This window comes from Lemur catta, chromosome 9 (assembly GCF_020740605.2).
Source record: "Lemur catta isolate mLemCat1 chromosome 9, mLemCat1.pri, whole genome shotgun sequence".
In the NCBI taxonomy this organism is placed as follows: Eukaryota; Metazoa; Chordata; class Mammalia; order Primates; family Lemuridae; genus Lemur; species Lemur catta.
Window position 1 is genome coordinate 21,352,168 of NC_059136.1, and position 27,929 is coordinate 21,380,096.

The 27,929-nt window shown below is 42.1% G+C and overlaps 1 protein-coding gene across 1 annotated transcript in view; it reads left to right on the forward strand.

The window, feature by feature from the left end:
* GABRG3 (gamma-aminobutyric acid type A receptor subunit gamma3) overlaps window positions 1–27,929 on the forward strand; it is a 436,430-nt gene that overhangs the window by 26,849 nt on the left and 381,652 nt on the right. The window contains exon 3 of the mRNA XM_045560469.1: window positions 14,078–14,145. Coding sequence (XP_045416425.1) covers window positions 14,078–14,145 — 68 coding nt within the window. The remainder of the gene's footprint in view (window positions 1–14,077; window positions 14,146–27,929) is intronic.

Below are 27,929 nucleotides of genomic sequence, written 5' to 3' on the forward strand. Positions count from 1 at the left end.
TTTTGGCTGATAATCACTCAGAGATGCAGTTAAGAGTGGAATCTAGAGTACTCTGCTGTGCGAGAAGTTGGCAGGCCTGTGTGGCCTTTGTAAGTAAAACTAATTAATCTGGCTGTTTTCTTAAAATCTCATATTGCTTGCCTAAACATTGGGTTCTGGCAGCTTTTTGTAAAACATTCTTCCCTCACCACTCCCTATCAATCCTTTGCAAAGAGGCGCACATCATTTTTTTTAGTTGAAAGGAAGGGAAAGGAGATAAAATTAATTCATTAAATGGCACCAGCAGAGCAAGCACTTGCTCATCTTCAGGGGTCCCCATGAGCTGACACCTCGACATCATTGCTTTGGGTGACGCTTAGCTGGTGAGATGAGGGGTTTCAATGGGCCTTTCCAACAGCACCTCACTAGAGGCTGGATCAGAAGAAAATCCAGGACAGCTGCGGCCCCCATGGTGTGAGGAACATTCCCAGAGAAGAGACGCAGGAGAGGCTGAGGATGAAGAGCAGGTGGAGGGAAACATCCTCAGAGCAGTCCCAGGCTTTGCTTGGTCTCTGTCCATGGTACTGCCTCAAAGACACTTTGTCCACAGCTTATTATTCGGCTGCCTTGGGTATCCACAGCTTCCTCAGGCATACACCACACTCACATGACCTCCTCCAGGCTGGCATAAAGAACCCCACATTTATAGAGATTGAATATTGAGAGAAAACCATGTGGAATGATCCACCAGTGTTGGAAGAGAGTGGGCTGGTCTTTGGTGTCTTTTCGTTTTTCCTCTCAGTTTTGTACTGATTCCCCTTACTAAGTGGGCTGTACAAACTGGAAAGTACTAGTCCTACCGAGACTGTATTTTACCAGGTGACCCATGAACACTGAAAATAGTGTTAGGTTCCATACGTACATATAAGCATGCATACGTATGTATTTACATAGATAGATTTAAAAAAAAAAAGCTCTAGCCAGGTGAGAAAGAAATTTGGGGAAGGTGGAGGAAGTTTCCGATATTTTTCAATTTTTAATATGTATTCATTTGTCCAGGCCTTTACCTAGTGAGCCTCCTGCTAAGACCATAATCATGTTATAAATGCTGCATAAATGCTAGCAAGTATTGATCTTACAGTTAAGACAGTCCTCTCCTCAAGGCAATCAGAGCCTTTTGAGGCAAAGTGTTCCAAACACAATGTCATCAATTGAAACTTGGAGCCATATTAGAAAGCGCTGCCAGGAAGGGCAGGACATGCTCCCATGATCACATATGTGCTCCAGCACAGAACTGGCCATTTCTCTAAAAATGTAAAACTTTCTTAAGGTAGGAGTCCTGTATTCCTCAGCCAACTTCTTATAATCCTGCAGGTCCAACAGTGCTTGCTTTGTTGCATACCTAGGCTAATGCATGGTGCACACCTAAGCTAATATGTTGGATACTTAGGCTGATAGGTTGAATATCTAGGCTGATGTATCACATACCTGGGCTGATATGTTGATGTAGGATACCAAGGCTGATATATTCCATACCTAGGCTGGTATGTTGGATTCCTAGAACTGGGTCTCCCTTCTACCCCCATAGGTACCTACCAAGGAATTTTTTCCTTTCTCTGTTAATGCTTTGACCTGAAAGAAAGATTCTTCATCATGGAATGCCCAGGCCACAAAGATGAAGAGGGCTCTGACTTCAGCAATCAGAGCAATCAATTAATTAAATGTTCTAGAAATATATTAACTTTGCTGTTTTGATTGTTTTTGTTTGTTTGTTTGTTTGTTTGTTTGTTTTTGAGACAGTCTCACTCTATTGCCTGGGTAGAGACATAGTAGTGTCATCTTAGCTCACTGCATCCAACTCCTGGGCTCAAGTGATCCTCCTGCCTCAGCCTCCAAGTAGCTGGGTGCATGCCACCATGCCAGGCTAATTTTTCTAGTTTTGGTAGAGACAGGGTTTCCCTCTTGCTCAGGCTGATCTTGAACTCCTGACCTCAAGTGATCCCCCTACCTTGGCCTTCTAGAGTGCTAGGATTACCGGTGTGAGCTACCATGCCTGGTCTGCTTGGTTCACTGTGGTAATAATGGACCCAGACAATCCTACGTTTAAGAGAAGATCCAGGGAAGCAGTTTAGATCTTGGAAAATATTAATAGAGTTAGAGTAAATTAGGTTTGGCAAGATTCATGCTCTTGAATTATTTCCACACCATTTTCCACCTTCTCTCTGTCAGTGACCTCCCCTCCCTTGAGGTTCACTTTTGTCAATTTTATTCTCCTTCCTGTTCTCGTCTCTGCTCCTCTCTGTTTAACCACACACCTGTGTCCCGTAGTCCCTGTTATACATACAGGACCTTCTCAGTTTGAAAGAGCTTCATCTCCATTCTGTCCCCCACTCCGCTGTCCCAAAATATGGTTCCTGACATAACTCAGAGCTGCCTAAATACTGAGATCCTTACTCCTATTTTAAATTTGGATCACAGCATCTAGTTTTTCAATCCTCCAACTCCCTTAGGCTTTTGAAAAATATTCTTTCTCTTCACTGCATTCTATAGAACCTCAACCCTTTCTTTATAACAACACATTTCTTTCTCTGCTTCAATGAAATGCCTTCTTCTCTCTCACTTTCCCCTTCCTGAATTGTCTCCCTCCTCTCCTCACCCAGATTCCTGGCCCTTCACTAAATTATCTTTCAGTGTATTCTCTTCTTTCTATATAATCTTTCATTTGATAGTAACACCAGCCTTTGTGGCTTCAACCACTACTCCTGTGTGTTAATATCTATTTCCCAAATTCATTACTTTGGCCTTGACCACTATACTACTTAGGTCTACATTTCTAATCTATTTCTGGAAATTTGAGGTGCATGGCTATTCTGCCAGATTCTTGAATTTCTAATATACAGAATCTGTTAAAATGAATCCCGGCTGGCCTGGTGATTACCCTTCTCATCTTTATGGCTTTCCACTGTTTCCTGAATAATCTAAATTAAAGTTGCTTGTCACTCAAAAGCCTTTCTTGTTAAAATCATTTAACATAAAAGTCAAATTTCTTATTCTTCCAATAAACATTTATAATAATTTTTATAATAATAATCATATTCTTCTAAACATATTTCCCTTTTTTTCATTCATGTTAAATGCCAGTTAAATTAAAGATAGAAGAGCTACCTGATGGTGGTCCTGGCATTCATTTGATGATATCCAAATTCCATGTAGTTGCTTCTGCCTTCTGCCTGCCTGGGTCACCTGATTCTAACTGTGGCCTCATTGCAAAAGCTCATTCTATCCACTGAGCTTTCTCTGCAAACAACAGTAAAGTCTACAGGCTGTGTGTAATTTTAATAGAACATATTACTTTCAACTTTATTCTCAACTCAGACACGTGCATCTTATTTTCTTCATCATGGAAGTCTCAAAGGCAGTACATCTAATTTGTTTTTATTTTCCCCTTAATGTTTTGTCATAGTAAGGCCATGACAAATTTTGATTGAATCAAATTAAATAGTGACAGATAACTGTAGAGTTCACGATTTCTGGTGCTTTTCATTCCTTCTTGCAGAGCCGGCCTTCCAGGTGGTATAATTTATTAATCGTGTGAAGAATTTCTTTGAGTATTTCTAATACTGAAGATCTGATGAAGATGAATTCTCAGATTTTTTTTTCTGTCTGAAGGCATTTATTTCATCTTGATTTTTGAAAGTCATTTTTCTGGGTACAGAATTACAGGCTAATTTTTTTTCTTTCAGTACTTGAAAAATCTTACATCATTGGTTTCTGTTTTTTCTTATGAGGTATCAGCCATGATCTTAATCACTTTTCTTTTTTATGCAGCATACCTTTTTTTGGCCACTCTTAAGATTTTTTCTTTACTGACTTTTTAGCAGTTTGATAATAATGTGCCCAGGTATAGTTTTCTTTATATTTGTCATTCTTGAGGTTTGATGCATTGCTTGGACCTGTGATTTGATGTCTTTTGTCACTTTTGGGAAATTCTTGACTATACTCTTTTTAAATATTTTTCATCTCAATATCTTTCTTTCTGGGACTCAAATGACATACACATTCTGTTTGTAACACAGATGTTATAGGGTTGTGTGCCTATTCAAAACCAATTGCAGTAAAGGCTGTATCAACTTGATAGCATAGAATGGCTTTGGGGAGGTATGAACCACTGTGTCCAAGGTAGACTCTCATCCCTAAACTATAGTCACTTTTTACCCCAGTACCTAGTTTTATTCCCTTCATAGTACTCATCACTGTCGAAAACATCTAGTTTATGGAATAGCTACTTGTTTAATCTCCGTTTTACCCACTATGATTTAAACTCTGTGGAAGTAGGGGATTTATGTCTTGATTATGGTCTATCCTCAAACTCTAGAACTCTGGGTAGCTCACCTACTAATTATTCATTGAATGATTAGTGGTGAGAAGGAAAGCAAGGATAAAATTTACTTACCATTTACTCTTGGAAAGGACGCTCTTAAAAGGTAAGTATTCATAAAACTCTTCAAACAATTTATAATACTGGAAAATTGTTGAATTGCAAAAGTAGATTGGAGTGTTAAAGAAATTTGAAATAGTTTAGTGAAAAATAGAATATTTTGTACTAATTAGGCTTAATCAGTTGTAATATTAATAGAATCATAGGATTTCATAGCTGGATTTCTGACTACTTTAGATAATTCTTATGAGTGGAATCTTATAGTGTTTGTTCTTTTGTGACTGGCTTATTGCATTTTACTTAGCATAATGTGCTCAAGATTCATCCATGTTGTGGCATATGACAAGATTTCCATACATAACACACACACAATTTTCTTTATCCATTCATCTGTTGATTGACATTTTGGTTGCTTCTACCTCTTGACTACTGTGATGTGCATATCCTTTTAAGTTTGATGTACTCTCTTTTTCTATTTTTGTTTTTGTTTCCTAGGATTTTGCTGTCATATCAAAAACATCATTTCCAAATGCAATATCGTGAAGCTTTTCCACTATGTTTTTTTCTAGTTTTATATATCCCCATTTCTTAAGGGTCAGTTTTGGAGATTTAATTTGATCCTTTGATTGGGTCATGTTTTTGGATTTCTTTGTATGCCTTGTTATCTGTTTTGGGACTTTAGCATTTGAAAAATCAGTTACCTTTCCCAGTCTTTATGGTCTAATTTTGTACAGAAAGGACATTCATTAATCAGCCTGGCCAGAGATTCTGGAGACCTCTCAAGCTTTTCTGGGGATACATCCATCCTCTCTGGACTTGTACACTTAATGTAATTGAAAAGATGTTAATTTCTGCTCAGAAGCGCTCCCTGATGTTTGTCTCTGGTACTGCAGCTTCTTTAGTGTAGGAAGCTGAGGTGCCATGCTTTCCCTAATGTCTTTCTGTGGTACAGCAGACTCCTCTGGTAGACCAAGCCATGTTTGTTGCCTTTGTTCTCAGAGAGCAGCGATCTGCTACCCTGTTCGTGTCAGCACTTAAATTTAGAGAAGGGAGAAACTAGTCCTTTGGGCAGCCCCCCAAAATGTCAGAAAGTTGAAAATATTCTACTCTTCTCTTTCCTTCCTAGGAGAGAAGTTGAGAATTCTCTCTTGAACTCACCATGTTGTGCTGGGGGAGACACTCTGGCAAGTGAGTGCCATGAATTTTCCTCCTGGGCCTTTATGTGGTTGGCTTTACACTGGCCAGGAAACTCTTAATTGCACTTTGGATTTCTCACAATGGCAATTGGTCTGTGCAGTGTGGTTCAGTCGGTGACTTCATGTGGGAAATAGGGGCTGGGGCTTTCTACTTTGCCATCTTGCTGATGTCACTCTGTTACATGTCACTCATCTACAATGAGATTTGTCAAATACTAAGGCCTCTCATATCATCCTCAGTCTCATTGTTGAAAGGTATAATGCAGTTAACCTTTCAAATACACTGTGGACTAAAAGCTGTGCTGGTCAATATTTGCAGCCAGATAGTAGAAGGGAGAAGGTACTAATATGAAGGGAGTTGTTAAAAACTTATCTTTCCTGTTATAACTAATAAAACTCATGGCTGGAGGGAGAACTTACTTTAGACATTCAGTTGACAGATGGAGAAAATGAGCCCCAACAAATTTAAATTACTTTCTTAAGGTCATATGGTAACTACAGAGTCAAATTTGTGCTGTTATAAGACTTGGCAGATGCCTTCTTCAATTCTCTTGTATTTTTACCATAAAGCTCTTTCAAGAGGTGGAAATTTAGATATGAGCTTTTGAGCACCTACTCATCAGAGCTCCGAAGGATTTGTGGTTCTAAACTTCAACACCAGTGTTTATATTCTTTTGAGAATATGAATTATCAAGCTTCTTTACTAATAAATATTTATATGAATGTACAGAAATACAGACTGTCACTTTTCACCTCCTTCCATGATACTTGTCATATCTGACCCACAGTGAGATGATTACAACTTCATCTTGATCTTTGTAACCTCACTGGCCTCCTTGAGAGCAGATATAATATTTAAAGGATGACTAGGAAAGGAGTGAGGGCTTTAGAGTTGACATCCGTAGTTCTGGGATTAGTGGAGTTGGGATTCTCTGTAAATGCTATATTCATGGGTCTCAACCAAGTTAATTGGCTAAATAGGACCTTAACAGATCTGAAATGGTACCTATAATAGTGACATCATCATCTCAGGGCTCCAACACTAAACTACGTCAAACACTTTTGCATGGATTCAGTGGGTTGGCAAAACTGTAATACTGACCAAGTTTGCTTATCCTATGTACTTTGTACCCAAATTCCTCCACCTACTCGCCATAAGGTTAGTATTCTTCAAGTTAGAAGAATTTGAAAACACATCTTAACTGAGATGTTAGGGATAGATTTAATATAAGCCTCAGAGACACAGTATTTGCATTTTAAAAAGAGCCTAGAAAGATTATTTATGATGATAATTATAATTATGATGATGATAATAGCAATAAAATTATACTAATAAATTCCCACTGAGGTCTTTGTTCCCCAGAATCTTTATAAGCCTCACTACCAAGCAGAAAACTCCAGGAGGCTGAGGGTGGAACCCTGGATTCTCTGCTCTGGTGAGGCTGCAGAATCCTGGGTAAGTCACCTCCTCGCTCATATTTAACTTCCTTAGCTTGGGTAAAGGATGGAAGCCACACGTTGGAGGGGCTGACCACAGATAAGCCCCCATTCCCCACCCATGTCCCCAGAGGCAGGGAAGATTGGAAGGAAGGCTCCCACCTATTCAGAAGAGCCCTTTATGCCTCAGGGGCGTGAGAGTTGATGTTATTTATTCGTCTTCTTAAAATCCATTTGCTGATGTTTAAATATTTCTATCACATTTAATCTTTTTATGAATCAAATAGAAATGTAAGTGACTAGGGTGACTTTTAAAAACATAAATACTATTTGAAAGGCAACAAATGCAATATTTTGGTATTATTTTCTGCATCTAATTCCGGAGGCCCTAACAGAAAATTTACTGAATATCTACTGCTTACTGCACAAGAGTCCACCCTCCCAACATGCATCAGGCATTAGGCTCTGTTATCAGCCCTTCTGACACGTGGGGGGACCGAGGCACAGAAATGTGAAGAACATTTTCAAGATTAAAGAACCAGGGAGAGACTGAGCCACTCTGCACGGCTGTGCCACCTCACTCAGCTTGGCTGATTGGAATTCCTTGGGGTCTCCATCCTCATCCCTACTGCTGCCGGCCTGGGCAGTGTATCAGGGATTTCCTTCCAAGGATGGCTGTGGACTCCTGGGCTCTCCCTGCCCCACGGTTCTGTCCCTGTCAACGCCTACTGACCCCATAGCTCATCTATTCTAATCTGTGTCTCTGACATTGTCTATTTCTTGCCTGTTTATGGATGATTATGCATGGTTTTATTTCCTATCCCAAAGCCACTCTCAGCTTTTTCCTCTCCAGGGAGGTAATGTAGTTTCCTCCGTAACAGGTGATCATATTCAGGAGTATCCGTGTCTTGGTTCTTTTTTTTTTTTATTTATTTTTTTTTTTGAGACAGAGTCTCACTTTGTTGCCCGGGCTAGAGTGAGTGCCGTGGCATCAGCCTAGCTCACAGCAACCTCAGACTCCCGGGCTTAAGCGATCCTACTGCCTCAGCCTCCCGAGTAGCTGGGACTACAGGCATGAGCCACCATGCCCGGCTAATTTTTTTTGTATATATATTTTTAGTTGGCCAGATAATTTCTTTCTATTTTTGGTAGAGACGGGGTCTCACTCTTGCTCAGGCTGGTCTCGAACTCCTGACCTTGAGCGATCCACCCGCCTCGGCCTCCCAGAGCTAGGATTACAGGCGTGAGCCACCGCGCCCGGCCCGTGTCTTGGTTCTTTTATCAGTTCTTTGCTCACTTGACTACCTGGGTCAGCCCGTAGTTGTCATCATGTTCTGGAGGATGCTTCAAAATTATTCTTTTTCAGAAGTAAGACCTACTGTTTGATGGATCATTAAGGTGACTATAGTTTATTATAATCTATTGTGTATTTCAAAATAGCTAGAAGAGAATAATTCAAATGTTTCTAACACAAAGAAAAGACTAATATTCCAGGTGGTGGATATCCTAATTACACTGATTTCATCTTTACAAAGTATAAGGACGTATTAAATTATCACAGGTACTCTGAAAATATACATCTATTATGTATCAATAAAAAATACAGTTAAAAAAAGAAGAAAAATATTATTCTTCATGTTTCAATTGGCAAGCTCATGTGAACATTTAATGTATAAAGTCCAAATAATTACAATAGCTTTACAACTGCAATTTTTAGAAACTGTAGTTTTGCAACATTCAGTGTGCTGGACACTGTGGGAATGGGTGAAGGTGAATTACACTCACCTTGCCTTTCAGGGACAAGCTCTTCTCATGAGGGGTGCTCCTGACCTAAAAACAGAAAGTGACCTCATAATACAGAGATACAGAGAAAGGCAACACATCTTTCCTTCTCTGTTACTATATGCAAAATGAATTTTCCTAAAAGTCCCCCGTGGCTTACTGGAAATTTGTGTGAGAACTATCTTTCATAAGAGGTGTTAATCAAAAGGCTCAGCGCAGGAAAAATGAAATGACTATTGTGGTCCTTGTAGCCCTTGAGGCCTGCCTCGTGTACACGCTGGGTGTTCCGTCTGAACCTGTAGCCTTGTTCCTTAGGGGATGGATTCCTGCTCTTGTGCCTTCCCCAGAGGAACAACTGCAGACCCAGTGGTCCACGAATCCATGCTGAGCTGAGCACAGTTCCTCAATATGTCTGTTTTCTACGGACTTTTTTATTCTCTCCCCAATTTTTCTAAAGTAAATCATGGCAAGCCTAAGTCCATGGTTTTAGAGAGAAACTTCTAGGGGTTTTGAGAAGCTGGCTTGGTATAGCTTCCCATTTTACTTTGGAAAAGGTAGGAAGCTATCTGAAATCAGGTTACTCAGGCTGCCTAGAACCTTGTTACGAGTGAGGGCCCGCGCTGACCCATTTTACAAGGGCACGACTTACTTGACTTATTAAATAACACCAGTGCCCACCTCAGGAGGCCCAGGACCAGAAAAAGATCCACCAAACCTAGGAAAGCAGAAGACTTTTGTGAAGATTTAAATACCACCAAACTGGAAAGTAGTAAAATGGCAGAAGATTATGCAGAACATTTCTATTAAATAATATGTCTCATTCAGGGCTGGCATTTTAGACACGTGCTGGGAAGCACCCATTTATGATACCTAATGGGGCCCTTTAACTAACTACTTCCTGGGCATTGTGGAAACAAAATTGATTTTTTTTCACAAGAGGGGCTGAGGTTTGTTTAATAGGAACCGTGTATTATTAAAGGTGATTTTAGATGTCAGATCTCAAAGAAATTGATGTCAGAAACTTTCTACGGTTAAAATATGCTTTATTCACTTTTTACCATGACGGAATTCCTTGAGTGCCCACAACGAAGATGACGAAGAATCTCTTCAGCTCCAGTGTCTCAATGGCATCCTGGCGAGCCAGGGTCAGCGTGTGCCTCTCGATGCCCCTGCAGACACCCCCACCCTGCCCCTGCGTTTCCCCCCACGGCCACTGACAGGGTCTTTCCCGCAGGGCTGTCTCCTCAGCTCCTCACTGACAGAGCTCACATAGCCCACCCGGCTCTCCTCGGCTGCGCCTTCCAGGACGGGGAAGGCCACGGGAGGGTGGAGGAAAATAACCAAGCGCGTATCTGCTTTGATTTTGTGACAGAGGGCCGTGGTCCCCATGCTCCCTGTAGGGCCACACAGATCTGTGTGGGCACAGGCGGTCGTTCGGTGCCGACCCAGACTCCCCCAGCGCATCTTTGCACTGTTCACTCATGCCGTACCGTGGGCGCGTTTATCATGCTTCTCCGATGTACTAATTCTGAACTTTTAGGAAATAATAGCATCCAGATTGGTAAGGTAGAATTCAAACAAAGATTTGCGATGTGAATCCGTTTTGAACCAAGTGTGCAGGCCCCAGTTTCATCAGCTCCGCTTTATGCTCTCGCAATGGAATCTGTACCTTTCACTCAGGAGCCTCGGCCCCCGGCTTTTCTACCTCTACGTAAGTCCTTAGCTTTCTCCCGGCTACCCAGGGCTTAATCTTCTTTTTATTATGGTAAAATACACATAACATAAAATTTACTGTCTGAACCTTTTTTTGTTTCTTGAGACAGTGTCTTGCTCTGTTGCCCAGGCTGGAAGTGCAGTGGCGTCATCATAGCTCACTGCAGCCTCAAGAAACTCCTGGGCTCAAGCAATCCTCCTGCCTCAACATCCCAAGTAGCTGGGACCACAGGCCTGCACCACCACACCTGGCTGATTTTAAAAATATTTTGTAGAGACAGGGTCTCCCTATGTTGCCCAGGCTGGTCTCAAACTCCTGACCTTAAGCAATTCGCCCACCTTGGCCTCCCAAAATGCTGGAATTACAGGCATAATTACAGGGCATGGCCATCTGAACCATTTTTAAGTGTACAGTTCAGTGGCAGTAAGAATATTCATATTGTTATTGCTACCATCACCACCATCCGTCACCAGAACTCTTTCATCTTGCAAAGCTGAAACTCTGTACCCATTAAATACTAACACCCTATTTCCACCTCCCCCAGCCCTTGGCAACCTCCATTCTGCTTTCTGTCTCTATAAATTTGCCTACTCTAGGTACCTAATATTAGTGGAATCATACAGTATTTGCCTTATTGTGACTGCCTTATTTCACTTAGCATAATGTCCTCAAGGTTCATCCATGTTGTAGCATGTGTCAGAATTTCCTTCCTTTCTAAGGAAAAATAATATTTCATTGTATGGATATCACATTTTGTTTATCTGTTGATCTATTGATGGACACTTGAGTTTTTTCCATCTTTTGGCTATTATGAATAATATTAATATGAACATGGGCGTATAAATATCTGTTTGAGTCCCTGACTTTAATTCTTTTGGGTATATAACAGAAGTGGAATTGCTGGGTCATACAGTAATTCTATTTTTAATATTTTGAGGAAACACCATACTGTTTTCCACTGTGGCTGTATCAGTTTCTTTCCTACCAACAGTACACAAAGATTCTAATTTCTGTACATCCTGGCCTACATCTGTTTTTTTGTTTTTTTGTGGTTTTTTTTGTTATTATTGTTGTTTTGGTTTGCTTGCTTAGTTTAATACTAGCCATCCTGATGGGTGTGAGGTGTATCCCATGGTTTTGATTTGCATTTCCCTAATGACTAATGCTGTTGAGCATTTTTTCATGTGCTTATTGTCCATTTGAGTATCTTCTTTGGGGAAATGTCTATTTTAAGTTCTTTGCCCAGTTAAATCAGGTTGTTTTTCTTACTGTTGAGTTGTAGATGTACTTTGCATATTCTGGATATTAACCACTTATTACATACATGATTTGCAAATATTTTCTCCCATTCCATGAGCTGCCTTTTCACTCTGTTGTGCTGTTTATCCAACAAAGTTTTTAATTTTGATGTACTCAAATTTATCTCTTTTTCTTTTGGTGCCTGTGCTTTTGGTGTTATATTCAAGAAATCGTTGCCAAATCCAATGTCATAAAGTTTTCTCTCTGTGTTTTCTCCTGATAGTTTTGTAGTCTTACATTTTATATCTAGGTCTTTAATCCATTTTGAATTAGTTTTTGTATATGATGGAAGGTAATGGTCCAGCTTCATTCTTTTGCACGTGGATATGCAGTTTTCCCAGCACCATTTGTGGAAAAGACTATCCTATTTTCCATTGAATGGTCTTGACATCCTTGATGAAGATCATTTGTCAAGGCTTAATCTTGAGTCTTGAATTATAAACGCTGAGCCTCCTGTGACCAGTCTCTTTCCTGAGTGCCCCCGTCAAAGCCACTTTCCTAAATGCTTCATTTATGTTAGCATGACTCTACTTAAAAGAGCATCAACTGAAAACAGTTCATTTCCCCAGCTTTTGTGAGTGTGTGTGTGTGTGGGAGTGGGGGGGGGGGGTTATTCCGAACTCCTTTTTCATAAACCCTTCATTGCACTATTGTGTGTTAATAAAGCTTTGTGTCTATAGGTCCTTTTAATTTAATGAGATAAAAAGCTCTGGAAGCCTAAAGTCTAATAAATAGTGTGAAACAACCAAAAAAGTCTCTTGCAAAAAGTAGGTTCTCAACTGACTGACTCAACAAAGCCTTTTATATGGCATAATCAAAGGTTATGTAGTATTTGGAGACAGGACACTTGCTGAATCCAATTAAGGTGAAGAAAAATGATACTTAATTTTCACAGTAGTTAGCAAAGCTGCATTTAAAATGAAGAATATTCCTTTTCCGAAATTTAGGCATTATATACATAGTGCATAGAATTGTGTTGGGGCATTTTCCAAAATGCCAACAGCTCTTGGAGCTCACATGATTTGATTGTGCTGACAGATGTTAGAGGAGTTGGCTCAAATTCATAATCATTATTTTCATTTCATGGAGGTCTGGAAATCATTGCCCAGAGGACAGACCACGGAATATGCAATTTTACAAGAGACTGAGAGCTCAGAGGTGCCACTCATAGTTCCAAAGTGGAGTGCAGAGGTCCATTTGTGAATGTCCCGTTATTTAGCAAATCTGAAGGAGGCACATTGAAATAATTGCCTATACAAACACTCATGTTTCCATGGAAACAGCTTGTTTCATGTGGAATGGTTCAGGAGTCTAGTTCATATTCCTCTCTGGGTAGAAATATTCTGAAATTGGCTCTATTCTCTCCTTTGTCAGTCAATGAGTGCTGAGTGACGGGCACATCCATCCTTTCAGAGGACATCACCCCTGACTCAGAGGTCTGCAGACTTGGCAGTCTGAGTACCCGTCTTGTTCAGTTCCATTGCTGCCCAGGAAAGAGAAACTGGTTTTCTATAAAGCCGATGAGCCAGTTTAACCTCTGATGCACAATGTTAGATATCATGACCTCTGATTATATGAATTTTATACCCTCATAATTGAAACAGTAATTCTTTGACTTACTAAAATTTTATTATTTTTGAGTTATAGGATTTTAACTCTGTGATATATGTGTGCATATGTGTCTTTAAGTAATACTTCTATAATAAACTATATTTCTTATGTTATTTTTTGGTGTATAAACTCACCAGAACTTTGCTCTGGGTTGCTTTGCTTTGGAATGATAGTTACACAGCTATGTGGTTGATAAATAACTTGGTACATCACTGACATTGCTCATCTCTTCTGTTTAGCTTTCCAACAAAACTTGGACATTAAACCACTTATTCAATGTCTTGGATTTATCTCCTATCTTTTCCATAAAATCAGCTTAACTGATGTTACAGAATATCTTTATACTCATCTATCACTGGCAACTTGAAATGTATAATTTTTTCATTTTCCTAGACCTTAATAAGTACAAGAAAGAATCTGTCATCCTTTGAGAATTTTAAAAAGTAAGGCCAGCATGGTTCAGATTGTAACTACAAGACAAGTCTCTAGGAAAAACCCACCCCTATGTATTTCCAACATATCCTTGAGATGTTAATGCATGTGTCATCAGGACGTTGAATAGTGCACTCTGCTGTCTCTCTCTGGCACAAAGTATTAACGTAAACGTATTTTTCTCCACAGTAAAACCGACCGTAATTGACGTTGACATTTATGTTAACAGCATCGGGCCTGTGTCATCAATAAACATGGTAAGAAGCTATTTTATTTTCTGATCTGATGGCTGTTGTACCCATTCTTGCTTGCCTTCTCATTGTGCACTTCTGTTTGAAATTTATCATGCAGGTTTAAAACTCACAATTGAATTTTTAACATCTGTAGTATTTATTGGTAGTTTAGGTATTGCGACTGGTAAAAAAAAAAAAAAAAAAAAAAAAAATTCAAGAAGTAGAGGTGGTGACCTGAGCAGCTTTTGGACTTTATGTTCTTTCTTTCAAGATCCAAGTGAGCTGCCTTTTGGTGTTTCTCAGGAAAAGATTTGAGATAACAAAGGTTATATTTTTGTCTTCAGTTTGGACTTTAAGGGTAAATAAACTTTTTTCTTTGCCTTTTCACAAGAGAAAAGTACAGGATCAAATATATGTGTTTTCCCTGAGTTGGGTATTTCCACAGACTTATAAGCAAATTGAGATCAAGAACTATTTAATGCAAAAGAAGCTCTTCCCTGTGAAAACGTTCTGGGCTATGAGGCAAGTATTGAGGTGTTGGAACATCGTAGGGTGAGAGCTCTTGGCCTGGGCTGCAGGCCATGGTGCACCTACCTTCGAGCTGCACATAAGACGCTGAAGCAGGTCTTGCCTTTGCAAACCTGAGCGATGTCAGGATCTCCCGCACGCCGGGCCCTGCCTGTGCTCACTGTTTCACATTTGCTCCTGAATTTGGGAGACATGTGAGGCTGAGGGTGGGGAATTGCCAAAATGCTGACTTAAATGCATTCTTTTCATTGCAATGTTCTGTGGATGGAAATAACCCCTCCAAAATTAGTAGCAAAATCATTTCTTTTCATTGCCAGATTTAAAAAGTGTTCTTTTCTCTGGTGATATAAGGGTTCCATGTAGGGGTAAAGTTATATTTATGGGTGATTCACATAAAAAAATCTCCATGTCATCCCTAAACTAGAGCAGAGAAGTGAAATGAATAAATAAAGAAGAATTACTTCATATAACCTATGGGCTGCAGATGGTTGTGTATTAAAATCAGATTTTGAATGTAGTCTTATCTTTTCTTGATATGTCATTATTCAATTGACTGCATAAAGAGAGGGTCATCATTTCTTAATGTCTTTGTTTCTTGTTCTGGAACTTTATTTTTTTACATTTGTTCCACAACACTTTATATAGCACCTTTATGTCTAACACAAATTTATGTCTAACCCTAAAAGTGCAAGTGCCTCCATGGTATATATGATTACAAAATTATTTTAGGAGCAGGTTCTTGCATTTCCATATCTGGGGATTTTCTTGAACTCCCTGTGACTTTGAGATTTACTTTGTGCTCAGTGTTAAGCTTTGTTATTAGAATTGATGGGAATTTCTGTTTGGAAATCACAATCTGCAGAGGAGGAGGCTAAGTAAGTGACAGTCACCCTCAGGGTGATAAAGACTCTACTAAAGGTAGGTGCTGACCCTGGGAAAGTTGGCAGGGCTGGAATAGACTGCTCCACTGAGGTCATCTCTATCTGAACTTGACCCATAGGCAGGAGTTGGCCAGGTGGGACACACCGTGAAGGCCCTCAGTAAAAGACAGGGTGACAGGGTGTGTTATGCAGCTGGGGGATGGGGCATTGACGTGCTAAGGAAGGGGTCCTCTGGGGGCACCCTGGACCTGTCAGGATGGGGACCCAGAAGCCATGGTGAAGAGTTGGGCTTCTTGGGTTTGTCCAAAACAGATCCTTGCATTTGGGAAGTGTGATAGTCCTCTTCTGTCTGAGGTACATGCAGGTCATGGTTCATGAGATTAGTTCAAATCCAGTAAGGTCTCTAGTCACACCCCCTTTCTCCTCTTAAAAAATGGTCTGAGGCATTGTGAGCTCTCTATCGCCAAAGAAAAGTACCTGAGCTTCGGTGTCCTGTACACCCGGAGGCAGATACGGCAGGTTACCAGTGTTAGACATTTAACGCAGAGATTGTTCAGTTAGCCTCCTCATTAAAAGCAAAATTCCCCTAAATATCTTGAAACTTCATTTAGCGAATTTTTTTCCTGTCTAGGGTGTATCTCTACTACAGTGAAAGGGGGATCAATAGATGTGGTTGCCTGTTACTTTGTGACTGTGAAGCAGCTGTCTAGGCCACAGTGCACGAGCTGAACGACAGCAAACGCTTTACTCTGGAGCTGGTGACATGTTTATAGTCAGTTCTCGGCAGAGCTAAATTGTCTAGACCATTCTCATGTCTAAGTCTATTAGGAAGAAACAATATGCTACTAACCTACCTGAACTCAGCAAAGCACACAGAGTAGTCAAGGGTTCGTTTAAGAAATATACTCAGACGCACATTTAAATATTGAATTCCTGTGTTCTCCTTAGGCGGATTACTCTCTCTCTCTCTCTCTCTCTGTTCATTCATAAACCTTTGCCACACAACTAAGGCCAGTCACTGTGCAGGGTGTAGGAAGACAGGAATGCAGTCCTGCTTTGAGGAAGCAGATCGGTAAACAAACTGGATGCCAGAGAGAAGTTAGAGTCCTTGCTGAACAGCCCCAAGGAGGGAGATCTGGCTGGCCTCCTGGGGCAGGGGCCTCCGGGCGGGGAGGATGAGTGTTTCTCACCTTTGCACTCAGAACACATTGCTGCTGGGAAGTCAGAGTGACAAAGGGCTTCTCCTCACACTGCTGAGCACATCACACACACCTGCTCTATCTATGAAGTCAAGGGGCACTGTTTATTTATTTATTTATTTATTTATTTTTTATTTCAGCATTTTATGGGGGTACAAATGTTTAGGTTACATATATTGCCTTTGCCCCACCCGAGTCAGAGCTTCAGGCATGTCCATCCCCCAGGCAGTGTGCACCGCACGCATTAGGTGTGAATATACCCATCCCCTCCTCCCTCCTCCCATCTGCAGGACACCTGGTGAATGTTACTACTATATGTGCACATAAGTGTTGATCAGTTAATACCAATTTGATGGTGCTTGTTTTTCCATTCTTGTGATACTCCACTTAGTAGAATGGGCTCCAGCTCTATCCAGCATAATACAAGAGGTGCTGTATCACCATTGATTTTTGTGGCTGAGTAGAACTCCATGGTATAGATATACCACATTTTATTAATCCACTCATGGATTGATGGGCACTTGAGTTGTTTCCACATCTTTGCAATTGTGAATTGTGCTGCTATAAACATTCGAGTGCAGATGTCTTTTTTATAGAATGTCTTTTTTTCTTTGAGTAGATGCCCAGTAATGGGATTGCTGGATCAAATGGTAGTTCTACTTTTAGCTCTTTGAGGTATCTCTATATTACTTTCCATGGGGGTTGTACTAGTTTGCAGTCCCACCAGCAGTGTATGAGAGTTCCTATCTCTACGCATCCACGCCAACATTTATCATATTGGGACTTTTTGATAAAAGCCATTTTCACCGGAGATAAGTGATTTCTCATTGTGGTTTTGATTTGCATTTCAAGGGGCACAGTTTAAAAGAAGGTAAAGTGCTTAAAAGTGAAATGTGCAATTTACAAAAATAAAAGCAATTTATTTAATAAAAATAGAGAACTGACTATGTAAGTAGGTATTGAGATTGAGTTACCAATAAAAAAATGTGTGAGAGAGTAAACCAATCAAATTAAAGACTATATTATGAGAAAAAGCACAATTTAGAGATGTGAACAGAATTTAAGGATGTAGGTTTTTATTGGGGCTTTGATCATAAAGGTAAAGCCTGATAAAATGATGGCCTTTTTCCAAATAGCCATTTAACCATCAATGAAACAGGGAAAGCAACAACTGTTCTTCTTATTCCTCCTCCTCTCTCTCCCTCCCACCCCCATACTTTCTGCTTTTTATTGATGTTATTAATACTGAAGATTCAGCTTCGGACGTTCCTCCTGCTAAATGAAAATGAAGTAGCATTTCAGTCTATTGTTTAATAGATTAAGTTTGTCTTATTTATCCTGGAGCTGTTTGTGGTTTTTCTAGTTATTGAGGAGATTAGAAATGGTTCAGGTGGGACCAGGAGAATATTTGTTTACATAAAGCTCTCAGAACATCCTCTGTCTTTGTCATTGCAATGAACCTAAATGTGTACAGTTCCTCATAGAAACTGCGTGGTTTGTTTCCAGACCAGGGAAGCTGTGCGCAGGAAAGCCTGTGAGTTTATTTTTGAGAATATCCACTTAAACAGCCTTTTAGGAAAACAAGGAGGGAAACTTATGCACTGCTACTTATTCTATGCTATTGACCTCACCTTATTGAATCTTCAGAAGATGATAGTGGAGAAGATTTTGTTGTTTCCATTAATTTGTGTTCAGTGAGCAGAAGCTCACTGAGATCCCAGAGCAAGTTTCTAAGTGCGCCTGCTTGGCAGTGAAGCCCAGGCTGTTTTCCAGCCAATGGGGAAATACAGTTACTCTGTGTACCTGTAGGGCTACAGCTCTAACTTGGAACTTGAGATGAAAAGGGCTCAGCGTGAGTCTAGTGTTAGGATTGCTTTTCTTTTTTAAAAAGTAAATCAATAGGTGTTATTTTCTGAGCAGTTTTAGGTTTACAGAAAAAATGACCAAAAGGTGCAGAGTTCCCATATACTCCCCACCTCCCCCCCCCACACTTTGTCCTGTTATTAACGCCTTGCATTGCTGTGGTATATTTGTTACAATCCGGGAACCTTCCTTAACACATTACCCCCCAAAGCCAATACTATGGGTTTGGACAAATGTGTAATGTCATGTGTCCACTGCTATAGTATCACACAAAGCAGTTTCACTGACCTAAAAATTCTCTTCCTATTCATCCCTTCTTAGCCCAACCTTTAACAATCACTGATATTTCACTGTTTCCACAGTTTTGCTTTTTACAGAATGTCATATGGTTCAAATTATACAGTATGTAGCCTTTTAAGATTGGCTCCTTTTTCTTTATTTTTAAGAGTGCTGGTACTATGCACCTGAGGAAATCCAAGACATGTAATGAGTCAGCATAACATAACTGCAATGTGATTGTGTGCTACCCAGGAATTAATGAGATGGCAGTATAGCTCATGGGGACAGGTTCAACATTGCCAGAATATGCTCCGTTGTATGATACATAACCTAAAAATGTAAAACTGGTAGAATGACATGCTGCCAGGAGGGTCATAAGAGAAAACCTGAGGCCTCTCAACTTCCTCTCTGATTCGTTCCACTTATGGCTGAAGTCAAGCAATCAAGTCCCAATCAATTTCATTCCAAAAAGGCTGATCATTACTGGAGGAAGATCTATTGCTTGTGGAACTTTTTGGAAGCATCTAAGCTCAGGAAAGTCCAAAAGAAGTGACAGCTTAAATACCATGGTGCCACCCTTGCTTGGGTTTTCTTTGCATTTATCCTGCTTAAGGTTCATAAAAGTTTTTGCATCTGTAGTGTGATACCCTTCATCAGTGTTTGAAAAAATGTAGCCATTGTTTCTTAAAATACTGCTTCAGCACCATTCTCTCTCTCTTCATGTTCTAGAACTCCAGTCACGGGAAGGTTACACATTTCTCCCAGGTCCCATTTGTCCATTACGCTGTGTTGTTCTTTCCTTCCTTTTGTGCTCCGTGCTTCACCAGTTGAAAACCTTCAGACCTGTCTTTCATCATGTTAAGTCACTCCTCATCTGTGTTTTGTGATCTGATAAAGTCATCTATTCAGTTCTTGATTTCCGTTACTGTATTTTTCAGTTCTCAAATTAGATTCTTTCTAATAGATGTCATTTCCCTGGTGAGATTCTCCATCTTGCCATCTATTTTCTTGGACACATTAATTGTGCAATCTGTGCTGCAATATCTGGGCTATCTCTGGTTCTATTTCTATTATCCGTTTTATTGCTTAGTTCCATTTCTTGGTATGCCTGGCAATTTTGACTGTGTGTAAAAATTTATAGAGGCTTTGAGTGATTTTTTTCCTTGCCTCTCTGGAGATCTGAGCTGTCGTGGGGCTGGTCTGCAGTCTTGCTGAGGCTCAGGTGGGCTCTGCTTCCCCTTACTCTTGCATATAGCTCCTCAGAAGTCCTGACTGAAGGCCAGGAATGCTTTGACACCACAACGTGGCTGAAAATTAAGATATTCTTTTTAGCCATTCTTATAGTCACATTTTAACTTCTTACTCTGTGCAGCCTAGCCAGTAAATGAAGGGAAAACCAATATTGGTTGGTTTACTTCTCTGTCATTTGTTTTCTCTGAAATCTTGGCCCCTCCTATTTTGACTTCTTGGCTGTCCCCAACTTTTTTTTTTTTTTGCCTCAAACTCTACTGGGTTTTCATTCTCTCTTAGCTTCTCCTTTGTGCCCTGCTGGCAGGAGACAAGTTCTGGGGGGAAGCGGCATGCAGGAAATGTGGTTTACCATGGTGAGCCTGCAGCCTGCCTCTGTTCTTGGCTTCATCAAATGGATTTTTGAAATTTGTATTTTATCTAGCTTTTTCTGTTTGCTATTAGTGAGAGTATTGGTCTACTACAAGCTATCCCAATATAGCTATGCAGTTTGGGTTTGAAAATGTAAATTTGTATGAAATAAAGTCTGACTCTGGATAGTTAGTAAGGAATTAAGTTGGAACAAAGAATCAAGCCCAGTGAAACCTTATGGGGAGATTTTTTGTTTTTTGCTTGCTTTGATAACCTCCAAAACTACCTTCAGGTTTGTGAGGAAGAGAGAATTTTCTAGGATCCAGTGTTACCAGTTTTCCCCAATAAATAATGAACCTTTGAAGGAAACTGAAGGGAGTTAATTATGTATTTCTTTTAGCAATAAGAGATTTAGAGGAACAAAGCACATGGCTATTATCAGTTGTTTAAGAGGATGATCTTACATGTAGTTTTAATATTCTTTTAAGAAATGAAAAAATAATATGTTTATACATTAAGCTTGCATTTTGAGAGTTGATTCATCACTAGAAGGAAAGCCCTTCCAGGCTAATAATAATAGAAGTAATAATATTTAAGTTATATCTATTAGTAAATAAGTTAGTAGAATACACTGTAGGAGCCGCATGAGGCACGTGGGAATGATCTTTCAAACTTAAAAAATTCTCCAGGAATAAGGAAGATGATGACATTTAAAGGCTTTTGAACCTGAGATCCTCTGAGTCTCAGCCTGTGGCAGGTGCCCATGAGCCCCGGACCAAGGCTCAGATGTCTTTGTGATCACTCATCTGCCCCTACCAGTCCACAGGCCTTGGTAGACACTTGTCCAATGAATGAATGAATAAAACATTGTCTTTACCTCTGCCTCTCCACACACACACCCATCAGTACATCCTTACACGTGAACATGCACTCTGCTTACCTATATACTTTGCTATGTCTTTAGATCACGATATCCTTAGTTAATGGGAAGACTTCTCTTGCTGCAATAGAATTAGTTAACACTTATTCAATGCTTTTGCTATTTCAAGAATTTAATCCTGATGTTAGACCTATGAGGCCATTGCTGTTACTGCCCAAGCTCATGGGTAATGGAGCTATGACTTAGGAGGCTTGTGTCACATTCCAAAGGCCCTCTACCTGGAGGACGAAAGAGCTGCCACTCACACTTCTCCATACCCAAAAGAACAAGGGGATCAGTGTGGGCCATGCTAAAAAGCACATCTTAAGTGTAAAACCTGTGGATTTTAAACTTACACTGCATGTCCTCTTTCCTTTGCCCTTTTGGTGTCCTAGAACTTCTCACCATTTTATACAAAATGTCATGAGAGATGCCACCTGATAGGGTGGGTCATTCATGTCCATTGTGGGAATGAATGGGAACTCTTCAGTGATTTAAGAACACAGAGATATCTATAATCGCAATAAAGCATCTGACCTTTGTTAGCAGTCACTAACTTCTTCAATGTATGAATAGCTTCTTATTTTTCTTTTCATCTTGAACTTTTCCACTTTTATTGGATATTTCACAATTGATATTCATCATTCTTCTCAGTATGAGTTACATTATGTACCTCTGAAAATAGCACCTTCTTTATGTTACATAAAATACCTTTTCCTGAAAGGTAGGGCTGTCGGATTAGGACTCCCCATTAAAGCATCTGAAGAAACCCTCCCATCTCTCCTCGACAGGTTTCCTTAAACCCTTTGCACAGGCCCAGCTTGCCTACAGGAGGGGGCTGCATGCCCTTTGCTGTGGCTGTTGTGTGTGAGGGTGGTGGGCTCGAGGCATGTAAGAATGGGTGTGGGGCGAGGCCTCAGTGCAGGAGGTGAGACACCACGACAGGGTGCTAAGGGTGATTGGTAACCTGCATCTTTCAGAGAAATCCCCTGGTAGCCTTGTGGAAGATGACAGGAGCTGGCAAGACTGAGTAAGGGAGACACATTAGGAATTATGAAATTCTGGGGTGAGAAGTGGTGAGTTCTGAGTCTGAACAGTTGCAGTGGGCTGTAGGGGGTGGTGTGTAGTTGAGAAAAGTAACTTCTACAACGTGATTGAATGCATGTGGGTATTAAGGAATGGAAGAAGTCGAGGGTGACTCACATCCTAATGGCGTTTGCTGATCCAATAAATATTACTGTGCACCTGCTATGATGAGATGCTGGACCAGGTCGTGGGAACACAGCAGTGATGAGGACAGATAAGGACAAGGCATTCATGGGACTCAATTCTGTAGGTTAAAAGACAGTGAATAAACAAACATGCACACTGTTAATTCAAATTGTGGACAGTTCTATGAAGACACTAAACACATGGGTGTGACCACCCCATGAAGATTTCCTTATGTGGGACCTGGGCAGGGAAGCAGGGTGGAGAGAGATTAGGAATGAGAGCTCACAGGTGCCAGACCACAGGGGGCTTTGCAGACCGTGGGGAGGAAGTGTTTGCATTTTATTCTGGATTCAGGAAGATGCCTATGAAAGGTACTAAACAGGTGAATTGTGTAATATGGTTTACCTTCAAAAAGAATGCTGGGCTAGGGTGCATGCGGTGGCTCATGTCTGTAATCCTAATGCTTTGGGAGGCTGAGGCAGGAGGATCACTTAAGGCCTGGAATTTGAGACCAGCCTAGACAACAAAGCAAGATCCCATCTCTAAAAATATAAATAGATAGATTAGCCAGCATGGTGGTGCATGCCTGTGTTCCCACCTACTCAGGAGGCCAATATGGGAGGATCACTTGAGCTCAGGAGTTTGAGGCTGCAGTAAGCTATGATTGCACCGCTGCACTCCAGCCTGGGTGACAGAGTGAGACCCTGTCTCTAAAAGCAATAAAAAAGGAATACTGTACCCCGATTATGCAAAGGTTTGAAAGGCCAGCTTCCCTTTCCCACCCCCTGCCCATTTCCTTGGAGACAGCGGACTATATCTATTAATCCTGTCAGTGGAGCCTTTTATAGGTTAAAACACATCTGTCAAAAAATTTTTATGTTAAAGTCCTACCCCTAATACTTTAGAATGTGACTTTCTTTGGAATTAGGGTCATTACAGATGTAATTCATTAAGTTAAGATGAGGTAACACTGGAGTAGAGTGGGGTACTGATCCAATATGACCAGTGTCCTTATAAAAAGGGAAGATTTAGAGACAGACACACACACACAGGGAGAATATCATGTGAACGGGAAGGCAGAGATTGGGGTAATGTGTTTACAAGCCATGGAACACTGAAGATTGCCAGCAAACCACTAGAAGTAGGGGAAAGTCCTGGAGCAGATTCTTCCTCAGGGGCCTTGGAAGGACCAGCCCTGATGACACCTTGATCTTGGACCTCCTGCCTCCAAGTGTGATGATAAATGTCGGTGGTGCTTCAGTATGACAGCCCCAGCACTAACAGAGGGCTCTTCCTATTAATATATTCTGTGGGTCTGTTCACTTGCGGAAGAGGGCTGCTTTCCACATGTCTCTGCCTTGCTGCTTGCCTGGGAGGCTGGATTTCACCCCGACCTTTACTCCCTTCTCAAGACTCAGGGGTCCAGCCCGGCTCTGACTCACAGGTGCCACGAGACAGCCTGCAGCATCTATTTGTACCCCTGCTTAGCAATGTAGTTTTCCCAGGCAGGTTCTGGTCCATATTATGTCACTGGTCTCAGAACAGCCCTGTCTCAGTCCATTCAGGCTGCTATAACAAAATACCCTAGACTGCATAATTTGTAAATAATAGAAACTTACTTCTCACAGTCCTAGGGGCTGGGAAGTCCAAGATCAAGGCACCAGCAGGGGCAGCGTCTGGCGAAGGCTGCTCTCTGCTTCCCGGTTGTTGCCTTCCAAGTGCCCTAGCGTGGTGCAAGGGGCGTGAATGGGAAGGGCAACTCTCCTTCATGCCTATGAGGCCCCTCAACCGTGGTGTCCTGTTCCAAGGTCCTGTCACTCCCCACACCCAGACATTCTTTTATGGCAATGGGATCTGAGGCCAAGGGGTCCTGTGAGTTTCGCACCTCTCTGGTCCAGCAGTGGGCCTGGTGCTGCTCACTGCTCTTTCTTCACACTGACTAATCCTGGATAGTGCCGGTGTCACCGGGTCCCTGCATTAAGGGTTGGCAGAAAGGCCTGAAAAGCAGGAAAAGCTGCACAAATCATGTCAATAACAGGATCAACCAACCTCCTGGGAGCCTGGGGGTACATGTGGGCCACGTGGTGTGGCCACTCGGGAGTGTAGGGAGCTCTGCCTCAAAAGGGGAAAGGGCAGAGGGCAGGGGGCATGGCAGCAGAGGGATAGAGAATGTCAGAAAGGCCTGAGCTCAGCCGTGGGAACGTCGGCAGGGAAGAGTAAGGAAAGAGTGATCAGCGGAGAGAAAGAGTGACAGGTGCGCAATGTCCTCTTCGTCCCGTGTGAAGCGTGGGAGGACTTGCGTTCATGAGCGAGGTTGTGGCTTTCGGGAATGAGGCTGTGCCCTTCCAGGACAGCAGGGCTGGGGTTACGCACACTATGTGTTCACACTCCTGACTCTTTCTCACTGTCCTCCTCCCACCTTCCCTTCTGCTCCTTTGGGACTTCACTCCTGAAGTTACTTGCTTGGTTTGCATCTTTAATTTTTTCTGCTCTCTTTTCTTGCTCCCGTTGTGTTTAGCTTGGACTCCTTCATGGTTTCCTAGTCAGCTGTCCTGTGCACAGTGCTCTGTCTCTGCCACAAGCTCTGCACAGGGGCCGCAGTGGCCCTCCTGGACCTGAGCTCCCTGCGTGGCCCCCGGGGCAGAGCTCGCAGGCTCCCAGCCCAGCCTCCCTGGCACCGCCAGGCTCACAGATGCGCAGCGCCTCCCGCAGGCCGAGCCAACACCTTCCCCAGGTGCCCTCACCTGTGCCACACCTTTCCTCAGCCTGCTTTCCTCCTAGAAGAGCTGTTGAGTTTTCTTTCTAGGAAAATTACATTCCCTCTTCAGGGCTGCCAGTGGACATGCCCACCACCACTGTTCAGTTGAGTCCTTCTGTCAGCTACTTGTAAAATTTAAAAAAAAAAAGAAAATCCCTCAGTTCTGTCACTCAGGTGGTCCTTCCTTACATCCTTGCAGGCCGAATGTCTCTCTGGCCCCTGACGTCATAAGCCGCTCCGGAGGGCCCTGCTCAGAGTAGCTCTTTTTGGCTCCTACTGTGATTCCCAGGGGCACTGTGCATGTAGAAGAGGATTAATAAGTGGCACAGGTTTGCAAAATTCATTTGCAAGAAAATAATCTTCAAACTGGAAGGGACATAATAAATATCAAGAATTAATTCAATTCCGACATTAAAAGAAGTCGTTTATTTTTAAATACAAGTGCCCCATCCAGACAAATCTTGTTCGCAGGATCCTGAAAGGGTCTGTCCACGTGAGCACAGAGCCGGCATCCGTGGTCTTTGATAAATTCTGGAGACTGAGATAGATGCTGGTGTCTGAGGATGGACGAAGATTGCCTTGGTTTTCCAAACGCAGGGAAAGGTCAATAGGAAAAAGCATGGTTTGGTGATTCTTGAATCGTGCCTGATTCGGTGCCCGATTTAGAAAGCTGTGGTCTCCAGAGGACAGCACCATCTCTCTAGTGCTCCTCTTTTTGGAGGGAAAACACTTTCCAAAGAAAACCAGAGCTGCAGAAGTTAAAGTGGTAAAGGTTAACAGTGGAAAAGAGACTCCAGTACAGAGCCAGGCTCTGCTTCAAATACAGCACGGGCAGTGGGGACTTGTGGCCAAGGAACAGGGAGTCTGTGGATGGAAAATTGCCTCGAGGAGACGTCACTTGGGGAGAATTCCAGCTGAGCCAACCGAGCAGAGCTCCTGCTGAAGGTGGGCCGGGGTGGTCAGATACCAAAGGGCGACTGGGCATGAAGGGTGGAGAGTTTAGCAGGGTCTTTGCTAAAACAGGATTTGACAGGGAAGCATGCAGATGGAGAAGGTTCGGGAGCTTGACTGAAGACAGGCTGTGGGAGCTGGACATGGGGGCTCGCCTGTTACAGAAATGTTGGGATTCTTGTGTTGAGTGAGAGAGGAAAGTGCAGGAGGGTGGGTGGCCTGAAGTTGGGCCATTTCCTTGGTGGCCACACCATGGGTTGAGTGGCCCAGGTCCCTGTGCGCTGCTCCGAGGCTGTATGTAAGGAATCCCCACACAGGAGGAAGTTCCAGAAGTAAGAAGGTGGCAAGAGGAGTGCACCACGTTTGCCTCTTCAACCCCCAAATCCACTTTCCACGCAGCTCTGAGGAAGACACCCTGTTCAGTGACGGTGCACTGTGGCCATCTGGGAAGCACAGAATTTTCTTTTGTCAGTTTTCTGTAGTTTTTTACAAGGCAGAGCTATATTCCTGAGGCCTGTTTTAAAGTAAATATCAGGCTTTGTAGGCATAAGGAAAGTCGCCCTTCACTTTCACCCTGAGGGGTCGCTGTTGATGGTGCGTTGATGGTTGCTCCTGTGAAGCTCTTGAAATCTGACCGGGAGCCACTCACCTGGGAGAATCAATTCTTGTTTATCTTTCCAGGAAGTTCGTCCTTGGGAACACTTTCTTCTTCCTTTTCCACTCCCGCCATGCTCACTTAATTCCACTGGGTTTCCCTTTCCCTGCCTTGGCTGAGTCTTCACTTGGGTGGTACAGCTGGCCCCCAGCCCCTGTCTCTGTGCATGGTGCTGCCCACAGCTCGGGGTGGCAGAGAAGGGCTGGACCTGGTAGCATGAGGCTGGCGTCCCAGGCAGCTGGGGATCCAGAGGACGCATTTCCATTTGCTGCCTTCACGGCAACCTGTGACAGGTGCTGGGCTGCCAGGCCCCATCCGTGCAAACCATCCTGTATGCTACTTTTTTGTCCCCTGGAGAGCCCCTGAAATTCTGCCAAGGGACAGAGCTGGGAAAATCAAATGCCTGGGCCTTCGTGGCAGACGATGACTCCTTCGCTCACACAGGGCAGTTGACTGCTCCCAAGTTACTGGGCGAGTCCCTGGGAGACAGAGGTGCCGTGTAATGGTGTGGTTGTGGGGGAGAATAAACATGTACATGTGGTGGCCTGCTCTTGTCTCTTCTAAGGCAAATGGCTTGTGATTCTGTGAGTCCATGACACAAAGGAAAATCTGATATGATAATACTGAAGACACTTTTAAAAGTTCCTACCAATAATTAATTTTGCCAATGATTTGCAATTACTCACCTTTTGTTTCTCTACGCTCTCATCTCTGCCATCCTTCTCTTTCATAATACCACAGTCTAAAGATAGCTGCGTCCTTGGAACCATGCAAGGAAATGAAAATGAATTGGAGTTATCAAAGAAAGTATTAAAATACTGTTTTCCTTTTTCTCTTTTTTAGCTGCCAAGTTACAAGTTAGAAATTTTGAGAAAGACATTTAAATGAGGAAAGCAATTAAGGTTTAAGCTTTGGAAAGGAATTTCCATGAGATGGGAAGGGACTGTGTGAAGCCAGTTCCTCT